Source organism: Ooceraea biroi, chromosome 3, assembly GCF_003672135.1.
Source record: "Ooceraea biroi isolate clonal line C1 chromosome 3, Obir_v5.4, whole genome shotgun sequence".
In the NCBI taxonomy this organism is placed as follows: Eukaryota; Metazoa; Arthropoda; class Insecta; order Hymenoptera; family Formicidae; genus Ooceraea; species Ooceraea biroi.
This window is the reverse complement of record NC_039508.1, coordinates 3,769,611-3,784,335: the sequence shown is the minus strand read 5'-3', so window position 1 is coordinate 3,784,335 and position 14,725 is coordinate 3,769,611. Positions and strand designations below refer to the sequence as shown.

Below are 14,725 nucleotides of genomic sequence, written 5' to 3'. Positions count from 1 at the left end.
TAAATTTGCGAGATATCTACCGAGTGCGTGTATGCGATCATCAATTATCTTCTTTGTGCTAGATCGTATCGCGAGAAAGCGCACTCTAATTACGATCGATCTTGCTCGTCTTAACGATTAACGGTTGCCTGTGCGGTAATCGCTAAAAAGGGTAAATGCATTACGTTAACCAGAAGAGAGCTATGATAATGGTGGTTGCGGATAGCGGTAGAGAAATCTTTACTTTTCGCGGCACGCACCGACAGACTGGCCGTATCGCACGCGCGTACATCGCCATTGCGAATCGCTTGAACTACGAAAGAGAAGATGCGGGAAGAAAGGAAAGAATCGCCCGACCTAACGAGAAAAAGCTCACGACCGATGCGAGAGTGATCGTAAATGTGAAAAATCGGCGAAACGCAGGCGCAATGCGAACGAACGGGATCCGCCATAAACCAGAGCGACTTCCGTCTCTTTTCCATCTTTCCGTTTTTTTCTTCTTTTAACAATTTTTTACATACTTTTTACATACGCTTAATATTTCAGCATGATCTACGTTGACTCGAGATGACGCGAGATGACGTGAATCTTTAAATCGGATCGTACTCGATTCTTATCGAGTCTCATCCGTCGAACTTCTATTTGTCGCTCTCGTTATGCGGATCCCCGAAATATCGATCGCTTTTATTCCGAGCGGAAAAACACGAGCGAGGTTACCAGACGACGATGCACGCCGTATTCGAGCCATTAAATAATTGAATGCTGATTAATTGTTCCACGTGTCCGAGCGCAAATATTGCTCGTGCTTCTGTTCGACATTCACGCCTCGGTGAAAGACGGCAATGCAAATGCATTGTGCGTTTATTTTCTGGTTCTTTTTTTATTTTTCTGCCTGATCGCTACGTCTCACTTCTGGTAACCGTGCGCGTGTACGTGTATAGATGAGCGTGTATGTGTATGTACGTGTAATTAAAGGTAGAAATGTAATCGCATTTCCGATCGAATGATATGATGAACACGCCTCGAAAAGAGTTGCACTCGGCTATGGTGTCTGTAACTCAATTACGGTGCACTCTTTCACTTGCTGCTGCAAATACACGTGCGCACGTTGCTCGTCTGTGTGTGTTATGGATTTGTGAGCACGCTACAGGGTACAAACAACAGTGTTATCGCTTCTCACGCAGCTGTTCAATGTATATCTGGTGCTTTGCCTTTACGGTGTCTGCCTATGGGAAACAGATACGGGAATGTGGAATCATCTGATTTGTGCGAACGTACGTTTGTGTCTGTTCGTTTGCATGTATATGTCCAACGTGCATCGCGAGCAAATAGCGTCGATTCGCTTTCATTTAATTGGCAAATTTATCTCGACGCCATCGGCTGCGTAAATGCAGAGTCACGCGAATGCTTGTATGCGCAAAGCGTCCCCAGACCGTATTTGCTTGTTAAACAATAAACTCCGGCGTGGAGCACAATTCTGAAAACTGAACACCGCGACCGGCATTCTTGACGATTTCAAGGATTAAGTCAATCCTAGGTGACAAGCACGCACTCGCGTAACGCTCACGGGTGAAGATTCTTGTGTTGTTTGTTCCAAGTGTCTCAAACTCGAAAGCAATTTCCGGATGTCCTGCAAACTCTATGCTGTGAGGGCAGAATGGGAATGCGGACGCATGCGGGTGTCCAGACTGCACTCTCTCGACGTGTATGCAGAGCACGGGATTCATTCCCCGCTACTGCGATTCCGGAAGTCGCATCTGATTAATCATTACCTCGACGAGCTACGTAGCTCTTTGATTCCGACTTTTAAGTGCAAAATTAAGATTCCGGATCAAGCAACGAGTCCGCGTTTCGGCTGGAATAATTTCGACGTTAATTAATTGAGCAAACGGAGAGCCGACAACCGTTGACCATGTTCCCGTTGATCACACCCTCCGTTTGCCGCACGGCGACATAAAGTGAAACCAGTCGCACGTGTCTCGAGAGTACAATTCTGTCGGGATCTCCTGGGGGGAATTCTACTCTGCTGGAACACGGGAAACGGCGGGGGAGACTCTTAAATTTCCTCGGATACACACGAAACAAAAGAACGAACTGATGCCGATCGATATCCGCGTGAACGGTGAACGTATGTCGCGAAAGTATGTCGGGATTTTCGCAATGTGAGGCGCAATGCGAGTCAAGCTCGCAAGCCTGATTACAACAGGGAAAGCTCCGGGGAAGCGTGTCAGGACACGCGTGAGTCGTAGGCTTGCAAGGGTACGCTTATGACGTGAATGTTTTGACGATCCGTGCGTCAAGCAGCGATCTCTTGAAAGAAAATTCTCTTGGAAAAGCCAGTTCGCGAAGCGAAGCATAATTGATCGCTTCGACGATCATCACCTGAACTGCATCGTTGCATCGTATTGCGGCTGTGATCGTCAGCTTCATGACTCGACAAAATGAGAGGAGATGCAGCTTTCAGGGTGCACCGTGTCGCTGTATTCCCGCGTGCGTATGTATGTACATGTGTGTGTACGTGTGTGTTTATTAGACGCAAGTAGGGCACCATCGCACGATAGAGAAATTGCGGGAGACATTGACTGTCAAAGTTAGTCGGAAACTTGAAAGACAGCTCGCGTACGAGGAAGCTGATTCGAGTGATAACGCAGAAACGTGGTGGACTCGATACCTGTAGGGGATCGATGATGAGAGGGGATTTGGTGGCACATAATGTACACGTTCAACTGAGTGTTTCCATATAAGTGTGTATTCTACTTTGCTAGTAGATACGACTATTTATAAGCTTCAGACGTGTGTAGTGATACTGACACACGAACGGGTATCAACTGTATCGTGTTGGAACGGTATTCGCATAAGGAAGATCTGAGAAAGAGCAACACAGCTGCTGCGCGAAACGAGAATTCCAACGTTGTAATCGAGAAACTCCGGAACTCTTAATGTTCTCATTAAAATGCAATCTAAATTTACGAAATCTTTGAAATTTTTATGGAAATATTCTGGGATTGAATTTCCTTATACTTCTTTACGGATGAAATTAAAGGCGGCATGCAATTTAAATAAAATGAAGGTCGCGTGTCTTTTTTTAATTTCATTGCAGACTTCGTAAGCTTTGAAGATATTTTGTGTGTGTATGTGTGTTCTCTGCGCGTGTAAGGCCATTAATATAAAGTGATAAGACTTTCAAAACGAGAGTTAATTTTTGAAAAATAAACATTCGTAACAATCGGAAAGTTATTGCCGCGAATTTGGAAATTGGCTAATTAGAATTGCACATTTTTGTCGTCAGCTGTCTTGCTCTTCGCTTGTGTACGTAGATACCTTCGACGAACTTTACAGAGCGTACACGTGCGATCGAACGTACGCGGACAGGTGAGAGACAAGCGAAACACGAAACAGACTAATCGATAAACGTATAGTTCAAAGTGTTTACAGAGACAGAGAGAAAGATCAAGGCGAGATCGACTTTTCTACGTATCGGGAGAGGGGTGAACTTTGAGTTCTGCGACCAAGAGTACATCATCTAGCGGTATATCACAAAAGCATCGACATATATTCTCTATGTTACGATCGCAAGATTAAATATCATTAATCCGCCCAAAAAGGAAAACAAACATTCAATAAATACTATGCATGATAGAAAATTATAACAAAGGGACCAAATTTTTCCATTTAATTAATCGATCTCTTCTTCCAATTTAATTATAAATTCCAAATTTCTTTGAATAAGGATGTATAATAAAAGCTGTCTTCGTTGCAATCAACGTTTTCTCGTCGGAACTTTTGTGGTATACCTGTGAGTGTATCAGTAATCAGTAGTACAGGTGTATACGCAGAGGGGAAAGGAAACGGCGTGGTCAGAGGGTAAGCAACGAGTAAATACTTCACTACTCGAGCTATTGTCTAACGATCGACTTGCACGTGAGAGAAGTATCTCGGATGACAGATACGCGCGCGCGTATACTTCTTACGAGCAGTAAGAAAAGGATTAGCTTCCCGCACTAACGATATTTGCACTGATAAACGTGATATTGATGCATGATATCGAGTCACGATAATTCAGAAAAATCGTTGACTCATTGTCAGTCTGATCGAGCATTCTTTGCGCGGATCATAAGAGGATCATCCGTTATAATGTGATCTCTTATGTTCTGCACGAAGAAATAATGCTCTTAATTCGGCTTCTTAGAATGATAGAGCCTTCGACGGTCTTTGAGAACGGCCGTAGACTGTTGGCAGTCGTGCGCTTATAATAACTAAATTGTTAATCCTATTTAACAAAATTGAATTACATTTCTCTCTCTAGATTCTAATTTAATTAATTTAAATAATTTCGCAAAGACTCAGTCTCGTGTAGATTATAACATATCTATGTAACAAATAAAATCGTAAGGATAGATAAAGAGCGCAGCTTGATTTTTGAATTTGATATAAGCGGAATCTAAATTTACATACTATCGACATATCATCGAATTTAATTCGTCCACGTATTATTAGTGATACTACGCGACAGATCGCGACCTACACCAAGCTGCAATTTCTGCGGGTGGTTTCTCATTAAATTCGAAACGAGTACACGATAGAAGGTACACATCGTCGCGAGTCGCTGCTGCGAGCTACATACTTGTGGATCTGACTCTTGTTATCGAGACTATCAGCGCGATTATTCCGTTCGCGTGACAATACGCGCGACGGCGGCGACGGTAATCGCCATCATAATTCAATCCGGGCATCGGAGCACAAAGAGCACTGCTTCACCGGCTAAACGTCGATCGGCTGCTTTAAGCAAGCAGCACTCCGCTTTTGGCACCGAAACCGCTGAGCGATCCTTTACCCGGAAACGCCGATGACATCGCGTGAAACTATTCGCGTGTTTCCTGCAAGAGCTTGCAGATACTTGCGAGAAAATTGTAAGAATGTTTGTGCTAAAGTCAGTTCATCCGATTCGATTTATATCGCGATTTTTTAAACTTGCGCGATCCTGGGCTGCGGTCCGAAATGCGCTCACAGTGCTGAAAAGCTATAGTATACGTGACACAAACTATAGCTTTTCAACACTGTGAGCGTATTTCGGACCGCAACCCTGCAAAATTGATTTACGCTCCTGTTTCCGCGCCGACAGTTCCTATTTTCAAATCCTAGCTTCATTAATAATAATTACTATAGAAAACTAGAAGAAAACTCGTGCGCGATCTCTCTGGTCACGAGATGAAAGAGACGCGGCGCCGCAAGAAAGGATCTCCTACCTTTAACGTCATCATCCTCGATCGTTGTGCTGCTGTCGGTGGATTCCTTCACTTGAGAGCCATCGCCCTTCTTCGTGATGATGCTTCGACCTGGAGTGCGTAGAGCGTTTCAGTAAATCGACATCGGGAGAGCGGAAACGAAAGAGAGAAATTGAGAGAGAAAGAAAGATGTTGAAAGGGAGAAAGTAAGAGACAAAGAGAGAGAAAGAAGAAAATAACAGAGAGAGAAACGATAAATAAAGAGCAGAAGGAACATTAAAAAGTATGTGGTAGGAATCAGACAGAGAGAAAAGGCGAAAGCGAGATAAAAGAGAAAGGCAAATCGTTGCAAAACGGGTCTCCAGAGTACGGATGGACCAGGATGGACAGACCACACTTCGGAGGAGGAAACCTGGATGGAATAAGTACACTTGGGATCCTCCGGTGTTTATCCAGATCCGTTTCCCGATGCGTTCCCATCGGGACGATCTTGGGAGTGTTTCTCGATTCGATACGAATGCTCGAAAGCATATTATTCCCGACATCCGAAACGTGAAAGGAACGTTGCTGCACAGTTCGAGTTCTTAATGCGACAGTTTAAAAAGGAGTTCCGCTTTGCACGCCGAACGTTAATCCGTAACTGATACGTCTGCCTCCTTTAGTGGAGGCGGACGAGTAGAGTCGTCGTTGATCGCGAAATAGAAATGCAATCAAGTGCCGCTGCTGTAATCCGCGTAACTCGTTCGTGTGCGTCAAAATAAAGTTGTTCATTAAATCCGTTGATCCGGATATCCGGGATGATCAACGAGCAATCTTGAATTCCTGCATTTCTGTCTTTACGTTCTCATTTGCGTCATCACGCGAGATACTTTCGTTCTATCTACTCTCGTAATCTCTTTCTGGAATTGCACACTTAGATATTATACCTTGAAGTTTTATGTTTTCACTCGAATCAAGTTTATCAAAACAAGACGTAAAATTTCTGTCGCATAAGAAGAAACTTGCAAAATTATATAGCGCAAGTTTTACATTGAATATATGTGTATACAAGAAAATGTGAAAGATTATCGTGATTATTTCGAAATTCCGTTTTCAAATTCTGCAACTAAACATTTGACGTTCCTTTCAAATTTCATTTCTGTATATTTGTTTTGTAATGTATATTCTCTAATTAACAATCTATAATAATTGTAAGTTGTGACATTTCTTCTTAACGTTATTGCGTCACATAATAATCATTCGTGTGCTTAACATGCGGGTTATTAAAGTGGGTGTTCGTCTATGCTTTGCCCATATGTTCTCAAGTAGAACAAAAATGAATCTAACGAGTAAAGCACACTTATAAATGGCACGGAAACGGCGTTCGAGCGACTCGAGATTCGCCAAAGGTCGGGATACATAAATGGATTGTGTATTGGATCGGATATGATGGAAGTAACCGCTTCAAAACGAACGAAGCGAATAAAGTAGAGAAAAAAAACAGAGTCCAAAGTCAGTAGAAAAATGGAACATTCTCAAACAAACGCGGTCATGCTGCAACGGATCGTGTCCAATTCATGCAACGTCTAAGTGATGTAATCACTTGATCTGCCTGATTTGTCGCAGGAAGTGCACTTCGTTCATCTAACGTATATATCTAACATCTTCAGAATTATCAAAGGATACGCTGAAGTGGTTTGTTGATGCTTTATACACGAAGAGATGAGAAGTTCCATCGATTCTCTGAAGGTGTTAGATAAGCGAAGGTACGAAGAATGCAGGTTGAAGTGCAAACACACATGCCGGATACGTGCAACCGGATATTATATAATCGATCTAACGGATCGTTGCATAGACGTATGATCCAAGTGTTAGCTAATTACTTTTTTTACACAGATATCGCGTTACGCGCGAAAATTACGAAACAAAAATTAGATGATGAACATCAGTATTAATAGCGGCGCGTGATGACACGCACGCCATTGATCATTCTGGTAATAATCAGATAATTACAGAGGGGAGGGCTGTGCTCCGAATAACGTGACATTAATGTAACGTAATTTCAACCTATAACACTCATATTGAGAGGGTTCGTTAACCCCGCAAAATACTAAAGGTGGATTTCAAATGACTCCACGCAGTTTTTATTGCATAAAATTCTCACAAAGAGATCCTCTAGCGATGATCATTTACCAATAAATAATTGAAATATCGAACTAAAAACAAATTAATCGATTATGCTAAGCTGTTGTAAAGATGTACGTACAAAATACTTCAAGCAAAAACAAAAGTAGTGCGAGGCATCATGTCTCATTGAATTCGTAGTCGAAACTACATTAAAACGGAGAAAAGTAGTGAGATGCACTGCGAAAGTGCAAAGTTAAAAATGACTTCGACCTCATCCCTATGACTCGGGGCAAGTTTCGCAAGTTTTGCGAGAGAGAGAGAGAGAGACTCATCGAGCATTGCTTCATTTTAATAGGACCTAATGGAAAATAAAAGGCAGCTCATAATTTTCTTTGCTGCTAACTAGCAAACTTTTACGGAGACATTCATTTCGGAATATAAAATGTTCTTGTTTAAGAAATTAGCACGTTTTAATTCGCCCCCTTGGTATTTCGCGAGCACGGATGCAGCCTTGAGAATTAAACGAACCGTTTTTAGGATACTGGCATCAAAGGTGGCCTGCTGCGTCGCTTGATAAGAGCGAATCGATACGGAAAGAAGCGCTCGAGCCCGCTAGAGATACGAAAATGGAATTTCCCCTCGGGGGTACCATCAAGAATTCGCCCCTCTGTAGGAACGGTCGTCTGATCGGTAACAAGCTCGACTCCTTGCGTGTATGTACTTTTATAGCACAAAAGCCGACGACCGCTCACGGACAATGTCTCGGATCTCTGAAATCGCTATCAAAGCAAGTGCTTTTCGTACTTCTTCGGTGTCGGGATCTTCCGGCTATGAGATCCGTTGGGAGTTCACGTCTGACGTTCCTAGAAGAGTTGAACATCTCGAAAATTCATCTACGTTTACTAAAGCAGAAATTCTATCTCGCAAAACTTTACAAAGGGTGCGATCAACATCGACGATATCTACAGCACTTAAATAGATCGCGTTTAATCTAACTCTAGCGTGAGAGGTATCTTTTTTCAGGTCATTGTTGGGATGCGAACAATCTGGCTCTGCCAGAGAAAGACAGAGTGGCATTTGGTGCAAACATCGTGTGCCGTGACGCGTTAAAACGTGCAAACGCATTCGCGCGCGAGGCGCAGTTGCGGGGAAGAGCAACGCGGAAGCGCGAGCAAAGAGACAGAGAGGCAGAGAGAGAGAGAAAGCAAAAGAGCGAGAAAACCAAAGGGAGAGAGGAAGAGAAAGAGAGAGAAAGCTGCATACACACAGTTAATGCGAGAATTAGCGAGGCTAAAAGCGAGAGCATGCCAGAATGCCAGAAAGGGACGACGACGATTCGTACAGAGAGTCCCGGCGTTTTCGAGCCGTATTAACGTGCCGGTCCTAGCACGCAAGACACGTTCGCGCATCAGACTTCCTAAATTACTAGATTTCGCAATTACACGAGTATGTTAAAGGCGTAAAATTCCGTAGGATAGCATTTTTACAGCGCAAAATAAACAATTATCACGAAGTAGCGCGTTCGTCAGACAACTCTAGCACGTAAAACGTTTCACTCAAAAAATCTCATAAATGAGAATACATTTTTCCATCTCCTTATTTTTTTTACACGTTTTCGAAACTAAGAAATATTGAAACGAATCGCTTCTTTCCTCTCTCTTTTTTTTATCCGGCATTGCGTTCCCTTGTCGCGAGGGCGAAATTTGATTTCAGCCGGGTCTCTCCGCGAATCGATCGTCCCTCCTCGCGATCCAATATCGTCGACTGTATCGTGTGCACCGTCTCGTGTACTCGAGAACTCGTGTGTACGCGGTATGTATCGTTCGTCACTCGGGTCCTGCCTCACACTATTAATCGAATCGAGGAGGAGCGTCGAAAGAAATTCGTCACAAGAATGGCAAGGGCGCGGGTCCATATCTGCACCTCCGACCCACTTCACGCGCTGCGGTGTATTATGTCCACCTTCGTCAAAAAAATCAGTCATAGACAGTAAAAAGAAATGGAGAGAGAGATTTATTCGTCGGCGCCGGTCGCTCGCGTTCTCTCAGAGAGTGGACGGGGGCGGAAAGAGAGAGAGAGAGAGAGAGAGAGAGATAGGAGGATATTGGCAGACGGGATCGGCCCTGGTTCGGGAATTCATGGATTCGTGAATTTCCCGGAAAACCCTCGAGGCCCTACGCGCAGTTTGGGATTCATAAACCCATACGTAATTCGTGCGCGCGCGCTTCTGCCACCCGCGGCAGAAATATATACGGCTTGAAATACATAAATTTATATGCCATCCGGGATTCATGGGCGGCGAAAATGCATTGTCATTTTTTCCCTTGATTCAAGCATTTAACGCCGCAGTTCCAAAACAGGCATGTCGTATAGGTCCAATTACCGTAATAAAATTTCGTGTTGTTATCCGATCGACGAGCGCTCAGTTCAGAAAGCTCGTCAGATAAAAAAATATCCATCTTTCTCTTTCGTTAACATGTGGTTATAAAAATTGAAATATTGTACGGTATTTTAAATTCGCGTGCACGCAAATAGGAAAACAACGTGTCGCCTCGTACGAAACGCTAAATTATCGTGCATGATACTATCTCGCAGTCACAATGTATAAGTACACGTTGTAACAATAGATTGACTCCAAGACTGACTCGCGAGACGCGCGTAATTGTCTCTCTATCGGAAACCTCGTGTCAAGACCGTAATATTCGGTATTCGTGTCGCCAGTGATAGGATCTGCATTCTGCGTTGAAGCAGCCTTCGTTGATACTAGTCCGCGTAGAAGATCAACGTCGATTCTGAGAGAACACGAGCAACGAGAACGCGGGATATGTGGATATACGGCAATCGGAGAATGAATAAGCCTGCGGATTCCTCGACGAGTCGATCGATCGATGATCGTTTGCGAAGGAACCGTGATCCGCCGTAGACGTACTGCGAGATCTATAAGAGACTGTTTAGATTAATAATGAAACCCTCCACGTGTCGAACCGTCGTAATTCCGGGCAGTCGAAAGTCGTTGCCGGCGCTGCTTCGTCGATGAAAAGGGAAGGAAAACTCGGGCCGGGGCCATCGCGGTTATCGAAATCGACCGAGCCGTACATTTACAAGCCATAACTTATTCAATGGCGCGGAAATGATCGCGTTTCCTTTAACAGGACGGTATCGGCCGCAGAGCAGAGCTGGAGAAGCGGAGAACGATGTAACAAGCGATTCGCCTGTAACGGCACGAATTACGGTGTTATTTCACGATGAAATTTAATGCCGGATGTGACTAGGGATACTGAAGAGAGCAAACTGGTAGTTTCGTTTCGTGTCGAATATCACAGCCAACGTTACCTACGAAATCGCTGTCAATTACCGGGATACGATATCAACTACAGGGACATATACTCTTTGAGAATCAATTTCGCAAACCATATAGCTTTTGTGGAAATAAATGTTCTTTCTTCTATTGTAATGAACGAATAAAGGTACAATTATCACATTAAAAACGTGGCTTCGCAAGATATCGGTGGTTTAATAGCCGATTATCGATTTTGCAAGATAGATGCGCGGCATCTCGACGAGCGCTCGCGCGAGCCTCGCCGTGACTTCACCGAGGAGTTGAGAGGATGAGAAAATCCTCTTTTAAAAATCCCGACGGAAGCGGGGAATCACGTGGAACCGATCCGTAACGATTGGTTTTCGTACATTGTGTGTGCCAATTCCATGTGTTCGATTTAGATCACGGCCGAAGTAACCGACCGTGAGATTTAAACGGAATTTACGTACGTAAGCTCGACTGGCGATTGGTGTTTTTAATTCCGTTCGGTCTCCGGATTACCGGAAATGGAAGCGAAAGTTAAGCTCGCCTTTCGCGCCGGGGTCGTACCACGATCCAATTTTATTAATACGCTGCAAAACGTAATGCCGTTCCTCCGAATGATACATCGATGCATCGTTCGACCGATGTTTAATCTTTCAAGACCAGCTTTCCCATCCACGATGATCTCGACCGGGAGCAGAACAGAAAAGCGCATAAAGCGTGTAACAGAACAAACCGTCGATACATGGCCGGGCCCGTTGAATGCTCCACGATCTGTATTTCGCCCGGATTTTCGTTCGCGGGGCTTTTAAAGCCGATTTCCATAATAACAATGTGCCAGCAGCTGGAGGATAACAGCCCCTGCCTCCCCCCTCCCGAAAGCAAAAAGTAAATCCGATGTAGGGAACGGAGTCGCATGCCGGGGGGAGGCGCGGAAAAGTTGGAAGAGCTTCGAGTTCGAGAGTCGGCTCAAGGCGATGAAATAAATTTAATTAAAGTCAAAGTTCGAGCTTTGGCGACGGCGCACGAGCGCGATAGAAAAAGGGAGAGAGACGGCTCGAGACTCGGCAACGGAGAATTAATTGTTTCGCAGTTGCTCGAACAAAGGACTCAAGTGGAGTATAGAGCGGAAGGATGGGCGTGCGAAAGGTAACAGGCGTCGTATGCAAATAAAAATGGTGTCATCTCGCTTGAAAATAATTTTCCGTCACGAAGCGTAAAATCGAACATGGCAAACGAAAATCTGGAGGAAGCTTGATGAAGAGAAAATTATTCGTGACGCGAAATATCGACAGAAGTTTGTCATTAATTGTGTATATTTTTTTCATTATGTAGATACGCGATAAGAATTCAAGGAATATTTCTCGTCGGACGGTACAACGTTGTTTGTAATAGCGATTCGACAGTGGATTTTTCTTGCAAAATACAGATTTAATTCATAATAAAGTTCCACGAGCATCATCATTTAGAATTGCAAAAATACGTGGCGTCGCATAAAAATAACTAAACCCAACAGAATGTCGAAGTTCAATCGAGCTACTTCGTATACGGAAAACTCTACGATCTACCGTGAAAAACGTAATTGTTGCGCGGCGTTAAAATACACGACCTTTGGTCTCAACCGCGACGAGGTACAAATGAAAATTTCAAGAATATTCGAATCCAGATTTATCGTTTGCTTCGTTCTTTCAGTTCACTTCTTCTTGGTAGAACAAAACGCGTAGGTTTTCATAAAGAACTTTTTTTTTAAATAAGAAACAGAAATTCCTTTCCGTTGCGCAGACAGGAGATTCCCGTGTATGCAAATGTATGCAAAACGGCGGATACCACGACGGGAGGACTCGCGAATTCACTGTCCCGAAATCTCTCGATTCGTTTGCTCCAAATCCGGTATCCGGCGCGACGAACCACCCGGCACTTTGTACACGTGTGAGCATGGAATTATCATAATGAAAAATACAAAAAGAGACACACACACGTAGATATATATATATATATATATATATATATATATACACATACTCTAACACCGACTGTATCAAGAGGTAAAACACACGTGTGTTATATAGATACACGTGTATCCTTGAATCTACGAATGCAAGATGCTCAGCTACTTGTTAATCTAAAAAAGGGGGAACGGGCGAGGGTTGAGGCATACTCTAGGGACGTCGTCTCGATTATTAATATATCACATATGTGCGTATATATGTATAAAGATGCATATGCCATACATAACGTGACATATTATCTGTCGAACATCTATTGCGGGTGAGTCGAGCCCGCGTGTATTTACGCTAGTTGAGCAAATAACAGCGAGAAATGTACGTATATATATATGCATATTGTATATATGTGAATGTATATACTATATATATATATATATATATATATATATATATAAAATGCCTATAATGACCCGTATTCGTACTTTTCTCTCAAAATGGCAGCATCATTTTTATCCTTAATGAGATCTAAAGTGATCGATGCTGCGCAAACTGCAATTCTTTCTTTTTTGGTTGAGCGAAAAATTATCTGTATTTGATTATTTTATATATAATTCATGAACATTTTATTATTTATAATTCATCAAATTTCCTCATATCCGTAATATTTATTTTGCAGAAATTTAAATATGCAAAGGAATATCATTAATATTTCCATTCATATCTATTACAACTTATTAATTCGATTATTTATTTTCATATCTTAAGCATTGTGTATTGCTGTGTGTGTTTTGAAGTAATTTTTTAAGAAAAAAACAATCTGATGTATTAATACAGTTATATAAATCAATATGCGATAATAGACACAATAATAGTTTTATCCACTTTATATTAAGTACGAATAAGGGTCAAAAAGCATAATTTGTTCTAAATTGAGGGCTGTGCCCAGTCTGTTGACCGATAATTTCCAAACTAAAGTGTCACAAATAGAATTTAAGAAATAGAATTTTTTAAATAAACTTTAAGAAAAAGAAATATTACGTTTTAATAAGATATATAAGAAAGAATTTTACAATAACTTTTTCCTTTTTTTAAGAAGAGAAATTAAATAAATTAATTCATTTGTATTTATATAATTTAAATAGAATTCTTTGTAATATGTATAATTTATGAACGTAAAATTAAAAATTTCCAATTAAGTCGCATATAATTTGTGATAATATAATATTTTTATATAATATTCAAAGTAGAAGTGTAATATTTAAAGTAGAAAATGTTTTCAGTGTAGTCGCTTATTAAACAGACAGGGGGAAATATCACAATTACAAAGATAAAAGTTTAGAAATCATTGGCCCAGACAAATGGAAACATTAACAAAATGTACAGTCATTCATAGGGGTATTTCTCGCTAGTGGACCGAAACAGTTGAGCTTTCGTCTCGATTCCTCGATGATCTTCGTGTTTTATCTTCCCGAACTTGACCTAACGTTTCGCGTTTGTGATACATCCAATTTTGTGGGATTCACGGAACGTAGTTTGCGCGATAACAAAATAAAAATTTATAATAAAATAGTTATCGTTTGTGTGCAGTGTATTATTGCTTTAATTTTATTAATATTCATTGTTTGATTTTCCTTGATTACTTTATTAATTTGTATCAATTTTGCTATTAATATAAAATATAAAAAAAAATAAAATTATTGAATGGAGGTTTGCGTTAATCCGTTTGCTAAAGTCTGTTTGAAGAAACAGATTGGACTGACCTGATCTTGATTATTCTGCTCTGTATTTGATAACTTTTATTAGTCTGATACGCCCCGCATGTTATGTGATGAAATGTCGCAATGACCAGATATGATAATTCTGCCATTAATTGCGATTCTCGCCAATTGTTTTGTGACATCCATTTTTTTGGATATTGGCCACCAAGTACGACACGACCAACCGATGCGGTTGTTCCCGCGTTTCCCGTGCTTCGTGCCTAACGAGGTTCTTACGTGCGCTCTTCCCTGAGGATCGATAAAAGCTAGTAAAACATCGGGGCGAGACGGTGCTCCATTATCGTCCAACCGACGAGTGCGCACAGGCTCTGCATTTTCCGCCAATCTTATCAACGATACGTGTAGAACGTATCTCGCCGTATCTCGCGATCTATGTACAGAATGTCCAGC

The 14,725-nt window shown here is 42.0% G+C and overlaps 1 protein-coding gene across 13 annotated transcripts in view; it reads right to left on the bottom strand.

Moving 5' to 3' along the window:
- LOC105281406 (calcium/calmodulin-dependent protein kinase type II alpha chain) overlaps positions 1-14,725 on the bottom strand; it is a 110,680-nt gene that overhangs the window by 26,368 nt on the left and 69,587 nt on the right. For all 13 annotated transcript variants that reach the window (XM_026968501.1, XM_026968497.1, XM_026968496.1 and 10 more), the window contains exon 11: positions 5,226-5,315. In XM_026968501.1, the coding sequence (XP_026824302.1) occupies positions 5,226-5,315 (90 nt within the window). The remainder of the gene's footprint in view (positions 1-5,225; positions 5,316-14,725) is intronic.